The sequence below is a fragment of the Geotrypetes seraphini genome, chromosome 13, assembly GCF_902459505.1.
Source record: "Geotrypetes seraphini chromosome 13, aGeoSer1.1, whole genome shotgun sequence".
Lineage (NCBI taxonomy): Eukaryota > Metazoa > Chordata > Amphibia > Gymnophiona > Dermophiidae > Geotrypetes > Geotrypetes seraphini.
Window position 1 is genome coordinate 72,378,096 of NC_047096.1, and position 27,274 is coordinate 72,405,369.

The 27,274-nt window shown below is 45.3% G+C and overlaps 1 protein-coding gene across 1 annotated transcript in view; it reads left to right on the forward strand.

The window, feature by feature from the left end:
• Positions 1-27,274, forward strand: part of EFTUD2 (elongation factor Tu GTP binding domain containing 2) — a 110,379-nt gene that overhangs the window by 2,133 nt on the left and 80,972 nt on the right. Inside the window, exons 2-5 of the mRNA XM_033917934.1 lie at positions 1,793-1,908; positions 7,259-7,430; positions 18,523-18,601; positions 26,840-26,915. Of these exons, the coding sequence (XP_033773825.1) occupies positions 1,804-1,908; positions 7,259-7,430; positions 18,523-18,601; positions 26,840-26,915 (432 nt within the window). The 5' untranslated portion in view covers positions 1,793-1,803. The remainder of the gene's footprint in view (positions 1-1,792; positions 1,909-7,258; positions 7,431-18,522; positions 18,602-26,839; positions 26,916-27,274) is intronic.

The window sequence follows — 27,274 nt, forward strand, 5'->3', positions numbered from 1 at the left end:
GTGTATCATTGAAACTTTTTTCTTGGTTTATCAGATTCTTCATTTAGGCCTTTTCTCATCTCTGTTCATAATCCTTATGCTATATATTTCATCCCACATTCTCTGTTCAGTTCAACATCTATTAGTCACATCTACTCCTTTGTAGATTCATTCACACTCTGCTAGGTCCTCCTTTGTAGGAGCACTTTTACTAAAGCTTAGCACATGCTGATGAAATTAGTGCATACAGAGGGCTGGATTCTGCAACCGGCGTCAGTATTAGCCAGTGTCTCCAAAACCAGCATTGGTCACTTATCAGTCATGTACTAGCACCAGTTGCACAATTGCAACCACTTGTAAAGTAGATACTGAAAATGTGGGCCAGGAATTTACTGGCCTATTTTTCTGGCACCTACTTTATATGAGAATCACATCCACAGGGGCTTCTACCGGCACAAGCCATGCCCATTTTGACTGTAGGCGCCTCTGTGGATGGGACATAAGCAGCCTGCTGTGGTGAGGTATGCCCTAGAGACTTTTGGGTATCTTTAGTTGAATTGGAATTGTGTGGGTTGGTAGAGGAATGGGGTTTGGGAAGGGATGTTAGAACCCTCTAAGGTGACTTATCTCATTTGTTCTATGGTTTTGTTGACGATCTGCCAGTGTATGCTGTTCTTTGTTACATTTAATAAAACAGTATGCTGTAGCACCTGGTAGACCGGTATAGTCCTTACGAATGGTTTTATACCTCACTGCAACCAGCAAGTGGAGACTGAGACCAAAACTTGTATATTATCATAGACTGCCCCCTACTAATCCAGTCTGTCTCAGTCTCCAGCAGGTGGTAAGGCTAATTCGGCTTCCCTCTTAATGCTGTTGGAATTTGTTTCGGACTCCTGGGTTCTCCTTTTTTGCCAGATGGAGATTGGACGAGTCCTGTTTGGGGATCCGTCCGACTTCGGGAGTGTTAAACCCAGCGAGTCTCGTGCTGGGTCCCTCCCCCCCCCCCTTCCGCCACTTCCCCAAATTTTTGTAGAGGTGCCTCAGCTGGCGGCCTGGCCCCTGTGGTTGGTCAGGCCTCCAGCTTTGAGAGCATTGGAGTCTGTTCTGATTTAAAAAATAAGAAAAAAAAACTTAAGCTGTGCCAGTTTAAAGGGCTCCTTTCCCTATAAAATTGCTGTTTTTACTGTATTTTCTTATCTAACTGGCACTTTTTTGCAGCTATGGCGGTTTTCAGCACAATGAGCACTTTGAAAGGTAAAAAAGTGCTCATTGTGCTCCAGACACGAATTACTCGCAGCCGGCCTGTGCAAGCGGTTTACAGGCCAGTGCGGTGGGGGAGCCTCGTTGGCATTGGGTGCCGGTGGACAGGGAACCCCACCACAAATGCCTCTTGAGTCGGCTTTGGATCATGGAGAAGCCTGGGCTTCCCCCGATGCCCACACAGGAGGTTCCCCAGCCACCGACAGTCAGGGTACAAAGGATTCCCTTACTGCCGGAGCGACTGGGGATTCCCTTACCCTGTCGGTCGGTTCCTCGGCCTCAGCGTTGGGAAAGTCCCAGGCTTCTCAGACACTGCAGGCCTCTGGAGCTTCGATTTTGGCAGTTTCAGACAAGATTTTGGTGGGAAATACCTCCATCATCTTAGTGTCCTCAGGTGACCTTCTCCCTGTATTGGAGAAGCAGGGGCAAGGTGTTGCTGGGTCCCCTGCTATGGCAGCACTGTACACATTATACACAGGTACTTATTATATGTTTTAAAAGAGCCACAATAATTGTTCCTGAGAAATTTTCTTCTGCTTTCTTCCTTCAGGACTTCTCACCATGGACACGGATCTGTATGATGAATTTGGCAATTACATTGGACCAGAACTGGATTCTGATGATGACGATGATGAAACGGGAAGAGGTGACAAAGATGGTGATGAGGTAATTGTGGTAACCATGTTTTCATTTTTTTCTTTTAGTTGACAGCAAGTCATAGATAGCATGGAGGAACTGCCAATTGATATATTTTCATTTAAGACCCCTTTTTTTTTTTTTTTTTTTTACTTCATTGATAGTAGTTCCTATTCATTTATTCAAAAGATCTTCATCTATATATGTTTACAGCTGTGGGTTAGAATTTTGCATATAGTCTGAGTTATGACAGGTCTCCAGTGACAACTAGGATGTTGCAGCCATACCTGTGGTGACATCATCCATTTACTGCCAGCATGGAACTGCCCTCTGTAGCCTAGAAAGTTTTTTGTAGGCATGCATCATCCTTCCCACACTGTGCCCCACATCTCCAGAGACTAGTGAGTTGTGTCCATCTACCAGCAGATGGAGATAGAGTACTGAATTGAATAGTCTTATTGAATGGCAAGCCACCTAGTCAGTCAGTATGCTTTATCTCCAGCAGATGGATGGATGTGATCTTCCCAGCTCCTGATCTCTGCATGTAAGCTCCTGTTCTAGCCTAGTTCAGTTGAGCTGTGCATTGTCCTGGCTGTGCAGTGCCAGCTTTAGGGAATATACCTGCTCTCCCAGGTCCCTTCCCCATCCTCCCAGTTAGACTGTTTTTTCCCTTGCAGTCTCTATAAAAAAAACAAAAAACAAAGAGTCAAATCTCGAAATAACTTTTTTTTTTTTTGTCTGGTTAATTTCAAGGGAGCCAGATATATCTTTTTTGATTCTACACAGTTGACGAGATTTATTTCGAAAAATGAGGTGAGGTCTGCAAGTACCCTTGTCTATACTCAGGAATGAACGCTCAAGAAGTTTAGTTTAGGTCCAGTTCAGGCTACCATTTTTTTCCTTGATAAATGAGGGAATAAAATAGTCTTCGTTCTTTATGGAATTCCTCCTCCTTTATACTATTGTGGACTAACAAACAGTTGAAATTTATTTAATTTACCTTGTTATTATATTTCATTTTTTACTGATATTGTTGGATACTGTTGATTCATATGATTATTATTGTCATAAAAAATTGAAACTTAACAAAGATTTAAAGACACACAAAAAAAAAGAGGGAAGCTCAATAGCTATACAAGCTCCCTGGAGCCCTCCTGGGTTCCCCCTGTCCTGAGCTGGAGCAGTGGGGAAGCCTCGTCGATAGCAGATGCCGGCGGCCAGGGCACCCTGCCGCATATAGCCCCGACACCCAAGCAGAAGGTTCCCCAGCCGCCGACGGTCAGGGAGAAAAGGATTCCCTTGCCGCTGGTCTGGCTGGGGATTCCCTTTTCATGTCAGTCAGTTCCTCGGTCTCAGCATCAGGAAAGTCCCAGACTTTTCAGATGCAACAGGCCTCAGGAGCTCCGATTTTGGCGGTTTCAGGTCCAATTTCGGTGGGAACCTGCTCTGTCACCTCAGTTACTTCAGATGACCTTCCCCCTGTTCTGGAAATACAGGGGCAAGGTATGGCAGGGTCCCCTGCTGTGGCAGGGAGTCCCTTGGGGCCACCGGGGGGTCTTTCCCCCTGAATTTTTTATAGCACTTTGTAAAGCTTATGTGCTTGTGGCAGGAGGTTCCGTGTCCAATCTGGGGGGGGGCGGGGTTTCCTCGATGTCTTCCCCGGTGCGGCCCCACACTGTGGCGGTTTTGCCCCCCTCTACTCCTCTCATCCAAACGCCTGAGGGTCTCTTGGGATGAGACCTTTTTTTCCCCAGAGGAGCAGGATGTAATTGATGACCCTTGGGGAGAATTCCAGTATCCTCTTGGCGGGTCGGATTCCGCCAGCGAGGGGTTCAAGCACGCCCCAGCTGGCAAAGATACATCTGTGGTGTGCATTTTTCAGCAGGAAGAGCTTCATGAGTTAATTATGCAGATCTTCTCAGTATTGTACTTTGTGAACCCCGTGTCGGAGCACCCGCATATGGTGGTCCCTGTGCTTAAGGGGATCTGCTCTGCTTCCCGCTCTTTTCCTATGCATCAGGATATTCTGAATGTTATGCTTGCACAGTGGCAGGTGCCGGAAGCCCCTTTTCATTTTGCTTGCTCCATGGCCCACCTGTATCCCATTCCTGAAGGGGATAGGAATACTTTGAAGTCACCTGTTGTGGACGCAGTGGTCTCAGCCATTTCTAAGAGGCATACCGTGCCTGTTGAGGGCGGTGCGGCCTTGAAGGACCCGGAGGAACATAAGTTGGAGTCCCTCCTTAAACAGAATTTTGATGTAATGGCTCTGTCGGTCTAGGCGGCAATGTGTGGTGGGCTAGTGGCTTGGGCGTGTTTTCGTTGGGCCCAGCATTTACTTGACTGTCAAGAGGAAAATTGGAACTTGTTAAAGCAAGAAGTGGGCAAAATTGAATTGGGTGCTTCTTATCTCTCGGAAGCCATGTATGACCTCTTGCGAGCTTCCGCCAAGTGTTTGGCTTTTAGAGTGGCAGCACACCGTATCTTGTGGCTTCGCGCATGGTCAGCGGATTCGGCGTCCAAGGTTAAGTTGACAAGGTCCCTTTTAAAGGTTCTTTCTTGGTTGGTGAGGACCTGGACAGGTTGGTTCAGATTGTCACTGATTTCAAAATGCCTTGTTTGCCTGAGGATAGGCCTCATGGTTCTGGTGGCTCAGGATTGGCCTTGACGTCCATGATACGCGGATCTGGTGCGGCATCTGGTGGTGGATCCTCTGCCTCTCTTGGACGACAATCTGACTCAGGGTCCCATTCCAATGTTCGATCCGGGATCCTTTTGTCTTACGGCTTGGCTCTTGAAAGGGATCGCCTAGGTAAGAAGGGATATTCAGATAAAGTAATCTCAACTCTCTTGGGGTCTCGGAGGCTTTCCACCTCTTGAGCTTATGTGAGGGTTTGGCGTCTATTTGAGGAGTGATGTGATGCACGTGGAGTGATCTCTTTTCGCGCTTCCCTGCCTAACATCTTAGAGTTTTTGCAGGATGGCCTGTATAGGGGACTTGCTTGGTCTTCTCTCCGGGTTCAGCTTGCAGCTTTATCAGCCTTTCGGGGGTTAGTGAAAGGTCAGCGTTTGACTGCCATTCCTGATGTAATTCGCTTCTTGCGGGCGGCCAAGTTGCTCAGGCCTCCCATTCGGCCATCTGTTCCATCTTGGGCTCTCAATCTGGTTCTGTCAGTTCTAGTTCGCCCTCCTTTTGAACCATTTGGCAACTGCTCTTTGAAGGACCTTACTCTTAAAGTGGTCTTCTTGGTGGCCATTACTTCAGCTAGACGTGTTTCTGAGCTGCAGGCTTTCTCTTGTAGGGCTTCCTTCTTGGAGTTTTCTAGGGAGTGGTTTGTCTTAAGGCCTGTTCCTTCTTTTCTGCCAAAAGTAGATTCTCCTTTTCGTGTCAATCAATCTGTAATCCTCCCGGTGTTGGGTAGTTGAGGGGGCTCTTCTGAGCAAAGACAGCTGCGCAAGTTGAATGTCAGTCGGGTCCTTTGCTCTTATGTGCAGATCAGGAAATCAAATCTCTTTGTCCTTCTAGCGGGTCCTCGTAAGAGAGATGGCGCTTCAAAGGCTACTATTGCACGCTGGATCAGGGAGACTATTGCTTCTGCTTATCTTCTGAAAAGTAAGGCTATTCCAGAATTCCTCAAGGCTCATTCCACTAGGGCAGGGGTGTCCAATGTCGGTCCTCGAGGGCCGCAATCCAGTTGGGTTTTCAGGATTTCCCCAATGAATATGCATTGAAAGCAGTGCATGCAAATAGATCTCATGCATATTCATTGGGGAAATCCTGAAAACCCGACTGGATTGCGGCCCTCGAGGACCGACATTGGACACCCCTGTACTAGGGGGTCAGGCAGCTTCTTGAGCTGAATCTTCTCTAGTGCCTCCAGTGGATATTTGCAAAGCTGCAGTTGGTCATCTCTGCATTCCTTTGTCAGACACTACCTTGTAGACGTTAAAGCGTATCGGGATGCGGTATTCAGTGAGTGTGTTTCTGATGTCGGCCCTTCAGGGTCCCACCCTTGATGGGTACTGCTTTGGTACGTCCCATCCGTAAAGGAACTATACTGGTCTATCAAGCGATACAGAAGGAGAAATTAGATTCTTACCTACTAATTTTCTTTCTGTTAACTTGTAGACCGGTATAGTTCTGCACCCTATCTGTCTTTGTGTGGTAATTGTGGGGTTTTTGCTCGCATGCAGATTTTGAATTTTTCTGCAGGTTCAAGGAGGTTTGGGACCCATTGACAAAATTTTGGAAAGATTGAATATTAGTTTTAGCCCTTTGATTATACACATCCAAGATGGGTGGGAGGAGGGGGTTGTGCCTTTAATATATTATTTGATTGTATCTTTGCCTTGATCACTTGTATTACTCTTGGTTGTCTTTGTGCTGTATGGAAGGGTGGGTGGGTGGTGGGGAAGGGATATATATTTATTATATCATTTGATGGTATTTAAGTGCTGTTTATTTTGTACATGGTTTGATATGTTGCACTTGATGTTGGTTTTTAAAATGAATAAAGATATGGGGAAAAAAAAGAATTATTTTTAGTTTTTTAGTTTATTAAGATTTTATATACCGCCTATCAAGGTTATCTAAGCGGTTTTACAATCAGGTACTCAAGCATTTTCCCTATCTGTCCCGGCGGGCTCACAATCTATCTAACGTACCTGGGGCTATGGAGGATTAAGTGACTTGCCCAGGGTCACAAGGAGCAGCGTGGGGTTTGAACCCACAACCCCAGGGTGCTGAGGCTGTAGCTTCAACCACTGTGCCACACACTCCTAATAGCGGCGATGGCTCAGCTAGCTTAGCTGGTGAGCTGTGGGGATGTTTATCTTCCAGGATAAAGTTCTACACATGTTCCAACAGTTGTTTAAAGATGTTTGTTGTTTTTACACTCCTGTTTGGCTTGTCTTTTACTGTTTTCAGTTAAGAATTTGCCTAGGTTCTGCTTGGCTACTCGGCAGACTGGATTAGTAGAGGGGAAATTATACTGATAAATGTATAAGTTTGATCTCAGTCGCCACCTGCTGGTAGCATTGAGGTATAATACCCATCCGTAAAGGAGCTATAGCGGTCTACAAGCTAACAGAAAGAAAATTAGCAGGTAAGAACCTAATTTCTCCTTAACCCAGTAATTTTACCTGTTAATGGTCTGATCTTTTTGCTTCTTAGTTACAAAACCAGATATAAGGGCCAGTCCATAACCGTGTGCATTTTGGTAATCTTTGGATTTTGAAGGGAAAATGGAACACATAGAAGGAAAAAAAAATGTTGATGTCATTACAAATTAAACTGTTTAGGTAATGTGTGTAATTATTAGTCTTCAAGAATTTCCCTTCTTCCTAATATCTTCAACTAAGTAGACTGTATTGACTCTAGATGGATGACGATGAGGATGATGATGACGACTATATGGGAGACCATGATGAAGATCACCATGGCATGGATGTGGTGTTGCATGAGGACAAGAAGTATTATCCTACAGCAGAAGAGGTTTATGGGCCTGAAGTAGAGACTATTGTACAAGAAGAGGACACACAACCTCTAACAGGTAAACTGTAAAATGAAACCCTAAAAAGCAAGAATTCTGCATCAGTCACATAAAGACTTGTTATGGTTGTCTGACTGAAGAGCAGTTTACAGTAGTCCCCCTTATCTGCAAGGGATATGTTTCAAGATCCCCCTTGGATACCTGCTCTTTATTATTATTATGATGATGATGATGATGATACAATGCCTGCATGATGAGATGAAGTGAGATGAATGATGTTGGCATTGTGATATAACAATACGGTGTGGGGTTTCACTATGCTACTGAGAATAGCACACAATTTTAAACAAATGAATTGTTTATTTTGGGAATTTTCCATTTAACATTTTCGTACCGGGGTTAAATGTGGTTACCGTATATACTCAAATATAAACTGAGAATTTTGGGCCATAAATGGGGGTCTCAGTTTATATTCAAGTTCTCAGGTCTGTGCATTTTCCTACCCGGACCCATTGCAGGCCTGCCTTAAGCCCTGGTGGTCCAGCATTGAGCCGGGGCAGGAACGATCCTTCCTGCATCCTGTCCCAGCCAACTATTAACCACCCCATCTCCCGGACCCCTCTACAACATATCTTTGAGCCCTAGTGGTCTAGCGGTGAAGCAGGGCAGGAGCTATCTTTGTTTGCGTCTGACCCATGCAGAGCTGTGATCAGAAAAGGCTGCTGCAAATTCCTGGGACAGTCTCGTGAGATTGCGAGAATTCGTGAGACTGCTGCAGGAACTCCCAGCAGCCATTTCTGATTGCTCCTTCCCTGCTTCACCACTAGACTACCATAAGAACATAAGAAGTTGCCTCAGCTGAGGCAGACCAGAGGTCCATCTCGCCCAGTGGTCCGCTACCAGGGTTCAAAGATATGTTGTAGAGGGGTCCGGGAGGCAGGAAGGAGGTGGGGTGGTTAACAATTGGCCAGGACAGGAAGCAGGAAGGATTGCTCCTGTCCCAGCTTACCACTGGACCACCAGGGCTTAATCAGGCCTGCGGGAGGCCTGCAACAGATCTGGGTGGCAGGGTAGTTAACAGTTGGTCGGGAAAGGACATTGGAAGGATCGCTCCTGTCCCGGCTCACCGCTGGACCACCAGGGCTTAAGGGAGGCTTACAGTGGGTATAGGAAGCTGTGTGCAGGGCTTGGCAGGAAGGAGGGAGGGCTGTATGCAAGGTAGGGCAATTAAATATAAACCTTTCTGGTTTATATTGAAGTGAACCTTTTTTCTTTTTTTGGGATGGGGAAAGGTTATCTCGGTTTATAATTGGGTCAATTTATATTTGAGTATATATGGTAACTAAAACTGTGGGTAGGGGCGGGGGGACTACTTTATATTAAGTTCTTTTGTTCTCAATGGCCACAATTTTGGTCTTGGAGAATAAGAACTACAAGGTCAGCATCTATGAGGCAGACTTGGTTCTTTTTATTACATAGAGCTTTTTGGACCCCAGTTCGTTTACAGAAGTTGGATAGCTCTAGGTCTAATAGATGCTGGCATTGTAATTTAGAAGCTGGGACCTTAGATCATTTAATTTTTTTCTGTCCTTATATAAATGCCTTTTGGAAGTTAATTTGGTCCCAAATTAATTCATTGTTAGAAAATCATGTTGCCCTTTCCTATGATACTATTTTATTTGATACATCTATGAGATTTAAGAGTCCAATTTCAGCAAATAATAATAAGCTTTTATTAATACTAACAGGGGTTGCCATTCAACATATTACTGGAAATTGGAAGGATTATACTAAACTTAATTATACCTTTTGGTGGAATTCAGTTTGTCATATTTATAAGATGGAGAGAGTGCTTGCTATACAGCAAGGAACGTATCACAATTTTAAAAAGATTTGGGGGCCATTGATTACATATTCTAATGATCAGACACCTTAAACGCCTTATTATTATATAAGATATAGTTAGGGTGGGATTGGGATATATGATGTTTGTTAATTGATTTATTATTAGTGGATGGGGTGGGTGGGGAGGGATTCTTTTATACTTTAATGATTATAAGTAAGATTGTCAAGTGATTTGTAAAAGTTTTTTTTTTTTTTGATTGAATAATATACACTTGTTGTAAGATGTAAAAATGAATAAAGATTTTTTTTTTTAAAGAACTTCAGTGGTACCTTTTTTCATTTTATTTTATTCTTTTTTTCTTAAGTTTTTAAATTTTTTTTAAATTCTTTATTTAGTTTTAACTCTTGCAACAAGTGTACAAAATTTAATCAAATAATTCGTACAAATCACTTGACATTCTAACAATTATTGTCAAATGCATATAAAAAAGACCCCTCCCCCACCCATCCCATTCATCAGAAATAAACCCGTTAAATCACATAATATACCTCCCCATCCCCACATTAAATATAGTCCTATGTAATTTTTAATATTGTAAACTGGCCAGATACTTGTGATGGTCGATATACCAAACTATAAATAAACTTGAGTAATAACACAGGAAAGGACTGCGTCAGCTAACAGCAGAAGGACTTAATTAGTCTTATTACATAGATGTAGACAAAGGTGGGGTTTTTTAAAATTATTATTTATGAAGGCCATTACTGTATACTTTTGCACTGATTTCATTTGCTCATTGTACGAAGAAGTTCCCTACCAAAAATAGCTTCAGGCTACGTGAAAAGAAAGGGTTGTAATGCAGAAACATGTAGCAGCCATTTCATGAATGGTTTGTCATGCAGACTGAGAGTAGCTGTGCCAAAAAAGTCAACCTAAATAATCAAAATCGGTACTGCCTTTTCTTGTGATATTTTTCCTCTTATATATGAAAATCAAGCTGACCATAAAAGTTCAAATAATTTTTGTAATGGTATTTAATGTAAATAAGAAAAGTAAATTAATATAAGTAACCTAACTCCTATTCCAATAACTAAATCAACGACTCAAACAATATGGCTCAATCCAAAGATCAAAGTTGGCGGTTTTAAAATTATCTGGAAACATTGGATGATTGCTGGAATTCGTATTTTAGAGGATGTAATGAATAAAGGTAAACTGCTCGAGTTTTCACAATTGCAAAATAAATTTGGTTTGAATAAATCACAATATTTCAGATGGATGCAATTGAAGCAGGCCATTCAGTAGGGTTCCCTGAATGGAAAAACCTTAATAACTATCATAGTATGGAATTCTTATGTTTTCAGATAGATTCCATGGGTCACCAGGCCGCAATGTGGTATAAATTGATATCTGGATTTGTACATAAAAAGAAAAAAAATGGTCTTAGAGATATTTGGAGCATTGAGATGAAGCATCAGATTAATGCATCTCAATAGCCACGACTTTGGTCTTGGAGGTTAAGATGTACATTGTCAGCTTCTATGAGACAAACTTGTTTTTTTATTTTACATAGAGCTTTATGGACCCCTACACATTTACATAGAATTGATAGCTCTAAGTCTAATAGATGCTGGCATTGTCATCTAGAAACAGGGACATTAGATCATCTTTTATTTTATTGTCCATTCATATTAATATTTTGGAAATCAATTTGGCCTCAAATTAATAGGATGTTAGAAAATCCGGTAGCCTTGACATATGATACGATTTTGTTTGGTACTGCAATGAGAGCTCGGAGTCAAATTTGGTCAAATAACAATAAACTTTTATTTATATTGACTGGAGTAGCAGTTCAACAAATTACACATAACTGGAAAAATTGTGACAGATTAAACTATAATTCTTTAGCACTCTCCAGACCAGTAGAGGTTAACTTTACGATTGGGTATATATCTAATCATGACCAGCAGGTGGAGACTGAAAACAAAACTTTGGGACAGTATATCCTAGCCCCTCCTCTCTATTTCCCTCAGTCTTCTTTCAGTCTCCAGCAGGTGTTGAGTGATCTGTACCCATCTCCCTTGGTAGGGCTGTTGGAATTTGTTTAGAGGTTTATTGTCCCTGTTTTTAGCCGGACGGAGCTTGGACGGACTCTGTTTGGGGGTTCGTCCGACCTCGGGGGTGTCAAACCCGGCGGGTCACGAGCGGGGTCCCTCCCCCCACTTCCTCCACCTCCCCATATTTTTTTAGAGGAGCCTCAGCAGTAAGCCTTGCCCCCTAAATCAAGCAAGGCATATTGCTTCGAGAGCCTGTGGAGTCTGTTCAGTAAAAAAAAAAAAAAAAAAAAAATCCTGAGGTAGTGCTGGTCTGGAGGGTTGTATCCCTTTAAGAAAACTGTATTTTACTGTATTTTTTCAACTAACCGGCACTTTTTTACAGCTAGGTCGCGTATGGAGCAATGAGCACTTCTAAAGGGAAAAAGTGCTCATTGTGCTCCAGACGCGAGGCACTCGCGGCCGGCCTGTGCAAGCGGTGTTCAGGCCGGTGCGGTGGAGGAGCTCCGTCGGCAGCGGCTGCAGGCGCCCAGAGCTCCCCGCCGATGGTGCCTCGCGAGTCGGCAGGGAACGGTGGAGAAGCCCGGTCTTCTCCGTCCGCCCACGGAGGGATTCCCCGAGCCGCCGACGGTCGGGTTTTAGAGGATTCCCTCTCAGCTGATATTTTGACAGCTGATGCCGGCTTGCCTGTTTTAGCGGCTGAGACTATTCAGGTCTCTCAGCCGCTGCAGGCTATGGAGGGAGCTGTTTTGGCGGGAAAGACGCCATCTTCTCTGTCTGGCCCCTCCATTTTGTCTTCCACCTCAGGTGACCTTCCCCCTGTTTTGGCTAAGCAGGGGCAGGTTTCTGCTGGGTCCCCTGCTGTGGCAGGGAGTCCCTTGGGACCCTCGGGGGGTTTTTCCCCTGATTTTTTCTTTTCATTATGCAAAGCCTATTTTCAGGCGGCTGGGGGTCCCGGTTGCGCCCAGGGGGTCTCGGGGGGTGGGTTTCCTCCGCGCTCCCTGCGGCTTTGCCTCTCTCGTCTGACGTGACGTCCCCTCCGCCGCCTCTCTTGTCCAAGCGTCCGCGGGTGTCGTGGGACGAGGATTTGTGGTCGGAGGAACGTGTCGGTCTGGAGGAGGACCTGGACCCTTCTGAGGAATTCCAGGACCCTCTGGAGGGGACGGAAGCTGGCGGCGGGTTGTCGGGTTTCCCGTTCTCCAGTGACGAGGCGTCCGTGGTGCGCCTTTTTCAGAGAGATGAGCTGCCTGACCTTATTCAACAGGTTTCTTCGGCTTTGCGTTTTGAGGACGCGCCGCCGGAGACTCCGCGTGTGGGGGACCCTCTGTTACGAGGGATCCGTTCCGTTTCCCGCTCTTTTCCTATGCATCAGGATATTCGGGATATTATTCTTGAGCAGTGGAAAACGCCGGAGACGCCGTTTCGGCTGGCGCGCAGCATGGCTCGCCTGTATCCCATTCCTGAAGGGGATCGGGCTACGTTAGCTTCGCCAGTCGTGGATGCGGTGGTCTCGGCTATTTCCAAGCGGCATACCGTGCCTGTTGAGGGCGGTTCTGCCTTGCGGGACTCTGAGGAGCGCAAATTGGAGACCATCCTTAAGCAAAATTTCCAAGTCTCTGCCTTTGGGGTCCAGGCGGCTATTTGTGGGGGACTGGTCGCTCGCGCCGTGTTTCGGTGGGCGGAGCGGGTCTTGGATCGAGAGTCTGACGACTGGTCTCTGGTGGATCAGGAGGTAGCGAAGATTGAGATGGCTGCCTCATTCCTCTCGGATGCTCTGTATGACTTGGTGCGGATCTCGGCTAAGTCCATGGCTTTTGGCGTGGCCGCAAGGCGTGTGTTGTGGCTGCGCGCTTGGGCGGCGGATGCTGCGTCCAAAGCTAAGCTTACTAAATTTCCCTTTCGGGGGTCGTTTTTATTTGGAGAGGACTTGGATAAGTTGATTCAGACTCTGTCGGACTCGAAAGTTCCCCGTTTGCCGGAGGACCGTGCCCGCCCGGCGTCTCGGGGTGGTGCGGCCCGGGGGCGTTTGCGGGAATTTCGCAAGTATCGCCCTGGGCGTGGGGCTGCTTCTTTCCAGTCTCCGGGGTTTTCCCGGGGTCGGTTCTTCCAGCGCATGCAGCCCTTTCGGGGGGCCCGTCGGGGGGCAGGGAATCCCTCCGCCGGTTCCCCCGCTTCCCGTCCTGCACAATGACGCCTTGCCGGCGCCCCCCTTGGTTCCGGTGGGGGCCCGGCTGCGCGACTTTTTTCCCAAATGGGCCGAGATCACGTCCGATCAGTGGGTCCTGGAGGTGGTGCGGGACGGTTATGCCCTGGAGTTCGCCCGCTCTCTGCCGGATTTTTTCCTTGCTTCTCCGTGTCAGACTCCTGGGAAGACGCTGGCGTTTCGCCAGACCCTTCAGCGCTTGCTAGATCTCAGGGCAGTAGTTCCAGTGCCCCCCCCGGAGTGGGGCACGGGCAGGTACTCCATTTACTTTGTGGTGCCCAAGAAGGAGGGGACTTTTCGGCCCATCCTCGATTTGAAAGGGGTCAACAGGGCTCTCAAGGTTCCCTCTTTCCGTATGGAAACGCTGCGGTCGGTCATTCTGGCGGTTCAGCCGGGGGAGTTTCTCACTTCTCTCGATCTGACGGAGGCCTACTTGCATGTTCCTATTCGGACCTCTCATCAGCGTTTCCTGCGCTTTGCGATCTTGGGTCGGCACTATCAGTTCTGTGCGCTTCCCTTTGGGCTGGCCACGGCTCCCCGGACGTTCACCAAGGTGATGGTGGTCGTCGCGGCAGCCTTGCGGTCGGAGGGCATCCTGGTACACCCCTACCTGGACGACTGGTTAATTCGGGCCAAGTCGTTGCAGGAAAGCTCCCGGGTTACGGCTCGGGTGGTGGAGTTTCTCCGGTCGCTGGGCTGGGTGGTCAACCTTTCCAAGAGTCGGTTGGTTCCGGCTCAGCGTCTGGAGTACCTCGGGGTGCTGTTCGACACCTCCTTGGGGAAGGTCTTCCTCCCAGAGGCCCGGGTGAGCAAATTGCAGTCTCAGATTCGCCTGCTTTTGGCGTCCCGGTGTCCTCGGGCGCGAGATTTCCTCCAGGTCCTGGGGTCGATGGCGGCGTCCCTGGACGTGGTGAGGTGGGCGCGGGCCCACATGCGTCCTCTCCAGTATGCTCTGCTCCGGAGGTGGTCTCCCCAGAGGCACGGGATGGATGTTCCGGTTCCCCTGCGAGGCTTGGTGCGCTGCAGTCTGCGTTGGTGGCTCCGGACCCCTCACCTAGTTCAGGGGGTGGGTCTGGATCTTCCGCAGTGGACGGTGCTCCTTACGGATGCGAGTCTCCTGGGTTGGGGGGCCCAGTGTCTGGGTCACTCAGCTCAGGGAACCTGGTCCACGGAGGAGGCCTCCTGGTCGATCAACGTGTTGGAGACCAGGGCGGTCCGGCTAGCGCTGTTGGCTTTCCACTCCCTTTTGTTGGGCAAGTCGGTCAGAGTCCTGTCGGACAATGCCACGGCGGTGGCTTATGTCAATCGTCAGGGGGGCACCAAGAGCACTCTGGTGGCGCAGGAGGCGGCTCGGCTCATGGTTTGGGCGGAGTCGCATCTTCTGGACCTCTCGGCCTCTCACATTGCCGGGGTAGAAAACGTTCAGGCGGACTTCCTCAGTCGTCACTTCTTGGATCCGGGAGAGTGGTGTCTCGGCGCCGAGGCGTTTCAGTTGCTAGTGCGTGCTTGGGGGCAGCCCCTGATGGATCTGATGGCTACAAGTGGCAACGCCAAAGTACCCCGCTTCTTCAGTCGTCGCAGGGACGGTCTGGCCGAGGGTCTGGATGCTCTGGTCCAACCGTGGCCAACGGAGGGGCTGTTGTATGTGTTCCCTCCGTGGCCATTAGTAGGCAGAGTACTGCTTCGCATTGTTCGCCATCCGGGGCTGGTGGTCTTGGTGGCTCCGGATTGGCCTCGTCGTCCGTGGTATGCGGATCTGGTGAGGCATCTGGTGGCGGATCCTCTTCCTCTGCCTCTCGAGTGCGATCTTCTGACGCAGGGTCCCATTCCCATGTTCGACCCGTCTCCCTTTTGTCTTACGGCTTGGCTCTTGAAAGGGGCCGCCTGAGTAAGAAGGGATATTCCGACAAGGTGATCTCTACACTTTTGGGGTCCCGGAGGCTTTCTACCTCTCGGGCTTATGTACGGGTTTGGCGTCTTTTTGAGGAATGGTGCCGAGCGCGGGGAGTGGTCTCCTTTCGCGCTTCTCTGCCTAACATTCTAGAGTTTTTGCAGGATGGCCTGGATAGGGGCCTGGCCTGGTCTTCTCTTCGGGTTCATCTGGCGGCCCTGTCGGCTTTTCGGGGGTTGGTGACAGGTCAGCGTTTGTCAGCCATTCCTGATGTGATTCGCTTTCTTAGGGCGGCCAAGTTGATCAGGCCTCCCATAAGGCCCTCGATTCCCTCTTGGGATCTCAATCTGGTTCTCTCTGTTCTAGTGCGCCCTCCTTTCGAGCCGTTGGATGGCTGTTCGTTGAAGGACCTTACGCTGAAGTCGGTCTTTTTGGTGGCCATTACTTCCGCTAGACGGGTGTCTGAGCTACAGGCTTTCTCTTGTAGGGCTCCCTTCCTGGAGTTTTCGAAGGAGCGGGTTGTTTTGCGGCCTGTTCCTTCCTTTCTGCCGAAGGTAGTTTCTCCTTTTCATGTCAATCAATCGGTGGTCCTCCCGGTCTTGGGTAGTCGGGAGGGTTCTTCTGAGCAACGACAGCTGCGCAAGTTGGATGTCGGTCGGGTCCTCCATGCTTATGTGCAGCGGACCCGGGATTTTCGGAGCTCCGATCATCTCTTTGTGCTTCTGGCGGGTCCTCGTCGGGGGGCTGGCGCTTCTAAGGCTACTATTGCGCGTTGGATCAAGGAGATGATTGCTTCCGCTTATCTTCTGAGTCAGAAGCCGGTTCCGGAGTTTCTCAAGGCTCATTCCACTAGGGGTCAGGCGGCTTCTTGGGCTGAGTCGTCGCTCGTGCCTCCGGTGGATATTTGTAAGGCTGCGGTTTGGTCCTCCTTGCATTCATTTGTTCGGCATTATCGGGTAGATGTTCAGGCGCGTCGGGACGCGGTGTTCGGTGAGCGTGTTCTGGTATCGGCCCTTCGGGGGTCCCGCCCGTGAGAGGGACTGCTTTGGTACGTCCCAATCGTAAAGTTAACCTCTACTGGTCTGGAGAGTGCTAAAGAAGGAGAAATTAGGTTCTTACCTGCTAATTTACTTTCTTTTAGCTTCTCCAGACCAGTAGAGGTCCCCACCCTGTCTGTTGTTGTTGTTGTTGGGGCTGTTGCGCGGGCAGTTTTTGGTTTTTGCTGCGGGTTCTAGTATTTTTCTAGGGCCGGGGAGAATTGAAGAACAGCGGCTGTGGCTCGGCTGGCTTAGCTAGCGAGCTGTGGGGACCTTCTTCCTTCGGGAATTTCTCCTCTGCATTTTCCAACAGCATTTTTGGGTATGTTATTTGTTACTCCTTTCGGAGTATTGTTTTTTCTCTCTGTTGTTTTCCAGTTCTTGGTTCTGCTTGGCTATTCGGCAGACTGAGGGAAATAGAGAGGAGGGGCTAGGATATACTGTCCCAAAGTTTTGTTTTCAGTCTCCACCTGCTGGTCATGATTAGATATATACCCAATCGTAAAGTTAACCTCTACTGGTCTGGAGAAGCTAAAAGAAAGTAAATTAGCAGGTAAGAACCTAATTTCTCCTTTTTGGTGGAACTCAGTTTGCCATATATATAAGATGGAGCGTACATTTGCAACACAAAAAGGATATATAGATAAGTTCAAGAAGATTTGGGGACCATTAACAGATTTTTGTAATGACTGATTTTCATTTTTCCCATAATAAGATAATGGTTAAAGGAGGGAGGGTGGGAAGGGGTAAGGTTTTTATTCTCTTTATCATAAATTATAAATAATTTATCATAATAGATGTTATTCTTATGTGACAATAACAAAATAAAGGGAGGGAAGAGGATTCATAATTAAATAATAATTGATAAAATCATTACAGTTTATATGATATGTAAAATCATAATAAGGATAATATAAGATATGTTTTATATAAAGTACATTATAGAAATATCAAGTGTAAGATAATTGTATGATAATTTATGACACTTGTTGTTATATGAAAAAATCAATAAAAAACTTTAAACTAGAAAAGTAAATTAAAAAAAAAAAGTTCAAATAAACCCCATAGAATTAAATAGTAGTAGTAGAATTTTTTTTTTTAATAAATATTTATTCATTTTTAATCTTTCAACAAGTGTATAAATTAATATCATACATATTCTTGAAAACATATTAATTCTACTGAAATCTAATAGCCTGTTGTATAATCTGCTCTGCATGTAAAGGATGAGACAAGATGACTCCATCTTTGAGATTTATATATAAATTTCTTTATTCATTTTTGCATATTACAAGTGTATCAGAAAAATTCATATAATTTTATAAATACACATCTTTGAGATTTAGTAATAGCCAAGCATTACATTTTCAACTGGTAAGGGATTTTTTTTTTCTTTTTTTTTTTAATATCTTTATTCATTTTCAAAAAATTACAACAAGTGTACAACAATTATTCAGAAATACCTTAAATCATCACTTGACATTCTTATTTATATTATTCCAAATAAATAATTATATTAAAAAACCCATCCCACCCTCCCAGATATCAATTTATGTTACTTCAAATAAATTCTTATATAAGAAGCCCCCCTCCCACCCTTATACCAATTAATAACAATTGTCAATTATAATCCTTCAAAATCCCACCCCCTTATCTTATTCAATATTTTGGTGTTTAAGATGTCTGATCATTAGAATAAATCGCCAATGGTCCCCAAATCTTTTAAAATCTAATCTAATCCTTAGGTTTGTGTACCGCATCATCTCCACGTTCGTAGAGCTTGGCGCGGTTTACAGTAGGAGAAAAAGGAAGGAACTACAACAGAGGGTTAGAGGTAGAAGTGTGAAGAAAATTTAGAGGACTTGGGATGCCAAGATATAAGAGTTTCCTTGATTCCTAAGTTGGAGGGAGACTTACATTTTTTGAGAAAAGCCAGGTTTTCAGATGTTTGCGGAAAACTTGGAGAGAGCTCAAGTTTCGAAGAGGGGAGGTGAGGTTGTTCCAGAGCTCAGTGATTATTACCCTGTTGCAATGCAAATACCCTTTCCATCTTATAAATATGGCACACTGAATTCCACTAAAAAAAAAAAAGTATAACTTAATTTTTTTCTTGATTTTTAGAGCCTATTATTAAACCTGTGAAGACCAAGAAGTTTTCCTTGATGGAGCAGGGCTTGCCTGCCACAGTATATGAAATGGAGTGAGTACATGAGCTTAATGTTTGACTTGTAGAGGTGTGGGACATAAACCATGTTGGTTTTTTGTGGGAAGGAGGATAAGGGGTCAGCAGTTTTTCCTCCTGATGCTATGGATTTCCAAGCTAATTAGAATTGGAGTTGGGATCTGGTATCTTGAACTTTCATTTACAGCCAAAATGCTGCCCCGCTAAGCCGACAGGACAGACGGATGGCCCGGCCCACCCGCTCCCCCCTACCTTTAAGAATAGTTGGGAGCAGGAGGGGTTCTCAGTCTCTCCTGCTCCACGCCTCCTCTGCCGACAAGAACAGCCCTAGGCCATGCCCCGGTGCATCATCTAATGCATGGGGAGGGGCCTAAGGCCCTGATTGGCTGGGGCGCCCCTGGAATGGGGCACTTCAGCTAATCAGGGCCTTAGGCCCCTCTCCATACATCAGATGATGCATCGGGGCGTGGCCTAAGGCCGCACTCGTCTGCGGAGGAAGCGTGGAGCAGGAGGGCCTGAGAACATCTCCTGCTCCCAATAATATTTAGGTATGGGGAGGGGGTGGGCCTTGCCCGGTCACCCTGCCAGCCTCAGAGGAGGCCTGGAGCAGGAGGGAATGGAGCACCCCTCCTGCTCCCAATGATTCTTAAAGGTAGGAGGGAGCGGGTGGGCCTGGCCTGGCCATCCGTCTGTCCTGCTGGCTTAGCGGGGCCGTGTTTGGAGGGGGGCATTTGTAGGGGTCTGGGGAGGGAGAAAGCAGTTCCCTAGGGGGGCTTTATTTATTTTTTTAAACGAGTAGATATTTTGCTTGTGTAAAACACAAAAAATATCTGCCCGATTAAAAAAAAAAAAAATTACAAGCTCTGACAGCAGTGACAGGAGGCTGTTTCTCCTGTCACTACTGTCAGGGGCTGCGCATGAGCAGGGATTGGACATTTGCGATCCCTGCTTGCAAATGCGGGGCATACCTCTGATCGCCCCCATTCGAATATAACTGATTTGTGAATCAGTCGGACCTGCCTGAATCGGAAATTGATTGTTCTGATTCGGGCAGGTTAGTGAATCTAGGCCTATGAGTTTTCAGCTTGGAAAAGGGGGGGGAGGTAGGATATGAAAGAAGTCTACAAAATCCTGAGTGGTATAGAATGACTAAACATGAATCAATGGGGGGGAGATTCTTCTAAAAAGTACTAAGACAAGTTCTAAGACTAGGGAACTCTTACCCCTCTTTACAAAACTATAGCACGGTTTTTAGCGCCGGCCATGGTGGTAACAATTTCAACACTAATAGAATTCTTATGAGCATTGGAGCTGTTACTACTGTGGCTGACGCTAAAAACTGTGCTATGGTTTTATAAAAGAGGGGGTTAATGAAGTTACATGGTAGTTCTGTACTTTTAAAACGAATAGGAGGAAATATTTTTGTCACTCAACTAATTATTACCAGAGGATGTGGTAACAGCAGCTAACGTATCTGGGTGAGGAAAAACACATATATATTCTTTTGAGATAGATATGGGGAAGCTACTGCTGTCCTTGGAATTGGCAGAATGGAATCTCGCTACTCTTTGAGATTCTGCCAGGTACTTGTGACCTAGATTAGCCACTACTAGAAGCAGGATACTGGGTTGGATGGACCATCAGTCTGCTGTAGTATGGCTATTCTTAAGTTCTTCCGGTGGAAGTTGCTGCGGAACCCACCGTTCTTGATTTTAATAATAATAACAGCTTATATACCGCAATACTGTGAAGTTCTATGCGGTTTACAGAAGATTAAGCAAAGGTAACAAATTGAATTGACTTTAAGAGGAGAGGAAGAAAGAGAATTAATAGGACAGGAAATTCATTGTTGAGGAGAGAGTGATCAAAAGGACAAGTTAATCGCTATAGAGGGGAGAGAGAAGAGAAGATAAGTTGTCTAGATGCTTTAGGAACAAGTGTGTTTTTAGACGTTTCCTAAATTCCCCATAAGTAGTGGGCGAAAGCAATTGTTCTAGGTCTTTACCCCATGATGCTGCTTGGTGTGAGAGAAGGTGTTCATGGTGTTTTTTCAGTTTACAACCTCGAACTGGGGGGAAACGAAATTGGAATGTGAGCTTCTCTTGTGTCTGTTGGCTGAGAAGAAGAAAAGGTCAGTTATGTATTTAGGGGCAAGTCCATGTAGTGCTTTAAAGCAGAAGCAGGCAAATTTAAACTTTACGTGCGCCTCCATTGGCAGCCAATGCAGCTGCCGGTAGTAGGGTGTCACGTGGTCAAACTTCCTCAGCCCAAAGATCAGTCTGACTGCTGCATTTTGCATCAATTGTAAACGTTGCATATTCTTTTGGGAAATTGCTAAATAAGCGATGTTACAGTAGTCAAGTAGACTTAGTACGAGGGATTGGACTAGAGTTCTGAATGCTGATGTATCAAAGTAAGCTTTAATGGATCCGAGTTTCCAGAGAGTAAAGAATCCCTTTCTGATTAAGGAGTCTACCTGGTCTTTCATGGTTAGGCATTGATCCAAAGTTACACCTAGTATCTTAATGGTGGGCTGGATAGGGTAACTAAGTTTATTGATACATAGTGGTGATTTGGTGTCAAGCAGATGTGGCGAAGCAATGAAGAAAGTTGTTTTTTCTGAATTAAGTTTGAGCCTAAAGTTTGTCATCCAGTGCTCCATCATGTTTATGGCTTCTGAAGCTTTGGGAATAGTTTGAGACAGAATTAGCGAATGGGATGATAATCGTAAAGTCATCTGCATAACTAGTTTTATTCCCAGCTGGGTTAGCTGCGTGCCCAGTGAGGACATATAGACGTTGAAGAGCAATGGAGATAGTGGAGACCCTTATGGCACACCGGATGGATTGCTCCAGGTGTTTGAAAGCTCATAATTAAAACATACCTGATAAGTGCAGGATATAAGGAAGCCACGGAACCAGTTCAGCACCTCATCCCTGATACCAATGGCCTCTAGGCATTGCAGCAGTTTCTCGTGGTCTACTAGATCAAAGGCAGAACTCATATCGAATTGCATAACCAGGGCATTAAGGCCCTTACTAAACAGTAGGCGCAGGTTGTCTAAGATAGCCGCAATTACTCAGTACTGAATAACGATCTAAAACCGGATTAAGTTTCATGTAGGAGAGAGAACTGATCAAGATAATCCATCAGTTGGATGTGTACCAATCCCTCCATTATTTTTACAATAAACAGAATGGATGCTACCGGTCTGTAGTTGGATATTAGGGCTGAAGATTATTTTTGATTTTTTTAGAATTGGGGTTATTATTATGTGACCATAATTAGAGAGAAACTTCCCAGTTTTTAGGTTGGACGTGGGAGGGGTCTGCAAAGTGATGGACTGCACACCCAGACATGCCACCTAAATAGTGGGGTACCTTACAGGGCACTGCTGTGAACTTCACAAAAAGGATGTCATGGCTTCTCCTCACTACAGCTCCCTTATAGGTGACGGTGAGCCCCCCAACCACCTCCAGAATCCCCTATACCCACTTACCTACCACCCCAATAGCCCGTATGGCTGCAGGAGCCACTTATATTCCATTAAAAAAGGGTTGTGGGGGTGTATAGGGCAGTGCACATGTTTCAGTATCAATGCAGTGATTACAGGGGCTTATGGGCATGGATCCTCCTCTCTATGGGTCCCTAACCTACCCTAAGACAACTTAAGCCTCTGGGCTGGACGACTAGGCTTTCCTATGCCAGGCAGCCAGGTGATAATGGTCTGGAGGCTGAAATTTAAAGTTGTGAATAAAATTTTTATGGGGGTGGGGGGGGGAGTTGGTGATCACTGGGGTAGTGTGTGGGGGTCTGTGTTATGTGTTTGCAGTGCTTATCTGGTGAGTTTAGGTGGGTTTTTGTGACTTAGACCATGTTTTACATGGTCTAAATCACAACGTCCAAGTTCCATCTAGGCTCTGTTGTTAAACCTTTGGTTATAGATGCTGTACGACTAAGTCTAAGCCGGCCCACAGCCCTCGACACGCCTCCCGAAACGCCCCGTTTTGCTTTGGATGTTGAGCGGCACTATAAAGGCCTAGGTCATTTTTAAATACGTCCAAAACCCGGTTTTATTATCGGCGCTTGGACGTTTTTGAGAAATGTTCGTCCAAGTGCCGACTTAGGCCGGTTTTTGGACGTTTTTCTCTTTCGATTATGAGCCCCTTAATGCGTGGAATAGAATGAGTTAGTCAAATGCTTAGAAAAAAGATAGGTCTTCAATTGTATTCTAAAATGTTTGTATGAACAAGCTGTGAGCAATAATGTTCAAAATTCCTTATTGTAAAGAGTTGTCTGAGACACTAATGTATGATTGAGGAATTTCTTACTTTTGCAGCCCTGAACAGAAGTAAAATTAAACAGGGGATGGGTTTTTCTACTGTGTCTGTAGGAAGCTAAAGAAAATCTATTAACCAAGTAGAAAGGGGCTGTACCATAAAGAGCCTTGTAACAGAAGCAGCCCAACTTAAACAACATCCGAGCCTCCATAGGTAGCCAGTGCAGCTCACAATAAAAGGGTGTGACATGATCATACTTCTTCAAGCCATAGATCATTTTAACCGCTGTGTTCTTTATTAATACAAGTCTCGCTAGTTCTTTCTTGGTGATTGTCAAATAAATTATATTACAATAGTCAAGAAGACTTAGTAATAACGTTTGAACCAATAGTCTAAAGGCAGCAAATTCAAAATAAGATCTAATAGTTCGTAGCTTCCATAAGGTAAAATAACTTTTACGTACTACTAAATCTATCTGAGTTTTCATAGTAAGATGCTGATCTAAGATGACTCCTAATATTTTAATTGTTGGATGTATTGTATACAAGGTTGAATTTATACTAATGGAAGATTCAACAGAAACTTTACTGGAAGACGCCACAAAAAATTTTGTTTTATCTGAATTAAATTTAAGTTTAAATTGTTGCATCCAAGCATTCATCTGTTTCATTACGGTTTTGATTTTAGTGGTAATCTGAGAGAGAACTGAATTGAAGGACATGACAAATGTAATGTCATCAGCGTAACTAAACATCCCTATGTCCAGATTACTCAAACATGAACCTAGTGATGAAAGATAAACATTAAATAATATGGGTGAAAATGGAGATCCCTGGGGAACACCACATGAGTTTTTCCAGGTAGAAGAAAGTTGAGTCCTAAACCTAACTTGATAAAGTCTGGTTTCCAAAAATCCTTTAAACCATAAATAAACATTTACTTGAAGACCCAGAGCATCTGGGCTTGGCTCGGTACAGTCTTCATTGTTGGCTCCAGACCTCCCATCTTGTACAACGGACGAGTCTGGACCAGCCACAGTGGACGGTGCTGCTCACAGATGGCAGTCTTCTCAGTTGGGGAGCTCAGTGTCTAGTTCACTCAGCTCAGGGCACCTGGTCCAAGAAGGAGGCTTCTTGGTCGCTCACTGTCTTGGAGACCAGAGCCATCCGTCTGGCACTGTTAGCCTTCTAGTCCTTTCTGATGAGTAAGTCAGTCAGGGTTCTTTCGGACAGTGCCATGGCAGTGGTCTATGTCAATCATCAGGGGGGCACCAGAAGCACTTTGGTGGCACAGGAGGTGGCTCTGCTCATGGTCTGGGCGGAGTTTCATCTTCAGGAAATAGCCTTCCACATAGTTGGAGTGGAGAATGTTCAAGCGGACTTCCTAAGTCGTCACATGCTGGATCCCGAAGAGTGGTGTCAAAGCTTGGTGGCCTTTCAGTCTTGGGGTTAGCCCCTCATGGACCTGATGGCCACAAGTGTCAACGCCAAAACACCCCACTTCTTCAGTTGTCGCAGAGATGGTCAGGCCAAGGGCCTAGATGCTCTGGTTCAACCATGGCCAATGGAGGGGATGTTGTATGTGTTCCCTCCATGGCCATTAGTGTGCATTGTTTTTCTCCGCATAATTGGCCATCCAGGGCTTGTGGTTCTGGTGACTCCGGATTGGCCCAGTCGGTCGTGGTATGCAGATCTGGTGGCGGATCCTCATCCTCTGCCTCTCTTGGATGACCTTCTGACTCGGGATCCCATTCCAATGTTCGATCCTGGTCCCTTCTGTCTTACGAATTGGCTCTTGAAAGGGATTGCCTAGGTAAGAAGGGGTATTCAGATAAAGTGATCTCACCTCTCGGGCTTATGTAAGTTTTTGGCGTATATTTGAGGAGTGGTGTGCTGCGTGTGGAGTGGTCTTTTTCTTGCCTACCATCTTAGAGTTCTTGCAGGATGGCCTGGACAGGGACTGGCTTGGACTTCTCTCTGGGTTCAGCTTGCGGCCTTGTCAGCCTTTTGTGGTTTATTGAAAGGTCAGCGTTTCACTGCCATTCCTGATGTGATTCGCTTCTTGCAGGCAGCCAAATTGCTCAAGCCTCCCGTGCGGCCCTCTGTTCCATCTTGGGATCTGAATCTGGTTCTAGTGTGCCCACCTTTTGAACCGTTGGGCGACTGTTCTTTGAAGGACCTTACTCTTAAAGCGGTCTTCTTTGTGGCCATTACTTCAGCTAGATGTGTTTCTGAGCTGCAGGCTTTCTCTTGTAGGCTCCCTTCTTGGAGTTTTCTAGGGAGCGGGTTGTCTTGAGGCCTGTTCCTTCCTTTTTGCTAAAGGTAGTTTCTCCTTTCCATGTTAATCAGACAGTGGTCCTCCCAATGTTGGGTAGCCGGGAGGGCTCTTCCAAGCAGAGAGAGTTGCACAAGTTGGATGTCAGGTGGGTCCTTTGCTCTTATGTGCAGAGGACCCAGGAGATCAGGAAATCATATCATCTCTTTGTCCTTCTTGTGGGTCCTCATAAGGTGGATGGCGCTTCTAAGGCCACTATTGCGAGCTGGATTAAGTTTCCAAGTTTCCAAGTTTATTATAAGATTTGATTAATCGCTTACTCCAGATTCTAAGCGATGTACAGCTAAAAATTACAAAGTTAGGGTAAACATACATAACTAATAAAAATTAATATTAAACATGTTAAAATATCATAAAAGTACATAACATAAAATAACATAACTAAACATAAGCAACAAGCCTATTAACATATCTGATCAGAGAAAGGTGAAGTTGTGGGAAGAAATACAGTTCAATATAAAAGAAACAATGAAGGTAAAATAACATTGGGAAAAGGGGAAGAGATTTAATATAAAATATAAAAATGAAAAAATTCAATTAATCACTAAAAGTATCTTTAAAAAGGAATCCCTTAAGTTTGCTTCCGCTTATCTTCTGGAAAGAAAAAGGTCTGTTCCAGAGTTTCTCAAGGCTCATTCCACTCGGGGTCAGGCAGCTTCTTGGGCTGAGTTTTCTCTAGTGCCTCCAGTGAATATTTGCAAGGCTGCAGTTTGGTCTTCTCTGCATTCTTTTGTCAGATACTATCATGTGGATGTTCAAGTGTGTTGGGAAGTGGTATTCAGTGAACGTGTTCTGGTGTTGGCTCTTCAGGGGTCCCACCCTTAATGGGTACTCCTTTGGTACGTCCCATTCATAAGGACTATACCAGTCTATCAGGCGCTACAGAAGGAGAAATTATCTTCTTACCTGCTAATTTTCTTTCTGTTAGCCTGTAGACTGGTATAGTCCCCCACCCTATCTGTCTTTGTGCGATGATTGCGGGTTTTTGTTTTGCTCGCGTGCAGATTTTGTTTTTTTCTGCGGGTTCTAGTATTTTTCTAGGGCCAGAGTTAATTATGAACAGCGTCTATGGCTTAGCTGGTGAGCTGTGGGAATATTTTCTATACCAGGAGTAAGTTCTACACATGTTCCAACAGTTGTTTACAAATGTTTGTTGTTTTTACACTCCTGTTCGGAGTATGTTTTACTATTTTCAGTTGAAGTCTTTCCTAGGTTCTGCTTGGCTATTCGGCAGACTGGATTGCAAGAGGGGAAGCTATCCTGATATACAAGTTTGTTCTCAGTCTCCATCTGCTGGTAGCAGTGAGGTATATAACCCATTTGTAAGAACCATACCAGTCTACAGGCTAACAGAAAGAAAATTAGCAGGTAAGAACCTAATTTCTCCTTTCACAATGTTCAAGAAAGATAGTAAAGATTTTGTTATTTAATAATAATAATAATAATAACTTTATTTTGTATACCGCAAATACCACAAGCAGTTCAGCGTTGGCAAGGTATATTACCTTGATGTACCTTAAACCAGTTGTTGAAACAAATTCAGCAGACTTATTTTTACAGATTTGGTTTCCTGCGAAGGTGACACTAGTCCAGCCTGAGTTGAGCTAGAAGTTGCTGAAACTATTTATTTTCAATTTTCTAGTTTTTTGGCTGATCTGATGGACAACCCAGAGCTGATCAGAAACATAACTCTTTGTGGACATCTCCACCATGGCAAGGTAGAGTAAGCAGAGAACTGTGGTGCACATAAGAAAGAAGTGGAGGAACTTGCAGGAAAGAAAACTCTGGGAATCTTTCGTGTTGAAGGATTTCCATCTTTGCTGAGATTGGTTGTAAAATGTTCAGGTTTTCTTTTAGCTTATCCTTGGGTAGTGAGTGTTTTACATTGTAGAGAGCCTTATGTCACCCTATAGAAAGACAAGACCCACACGTTTTGGAATTTTCTCTAGCACTTTATATTGAGAGATAACATGTTTCTTCAGTTACCAATGAGTACATTCACAAGGGGAAGCATCAGCCTTTTGTGTTTTGGACCTGAACAGCATTAGTATGCTGAGTCTCAGGAAAATGACTCCTT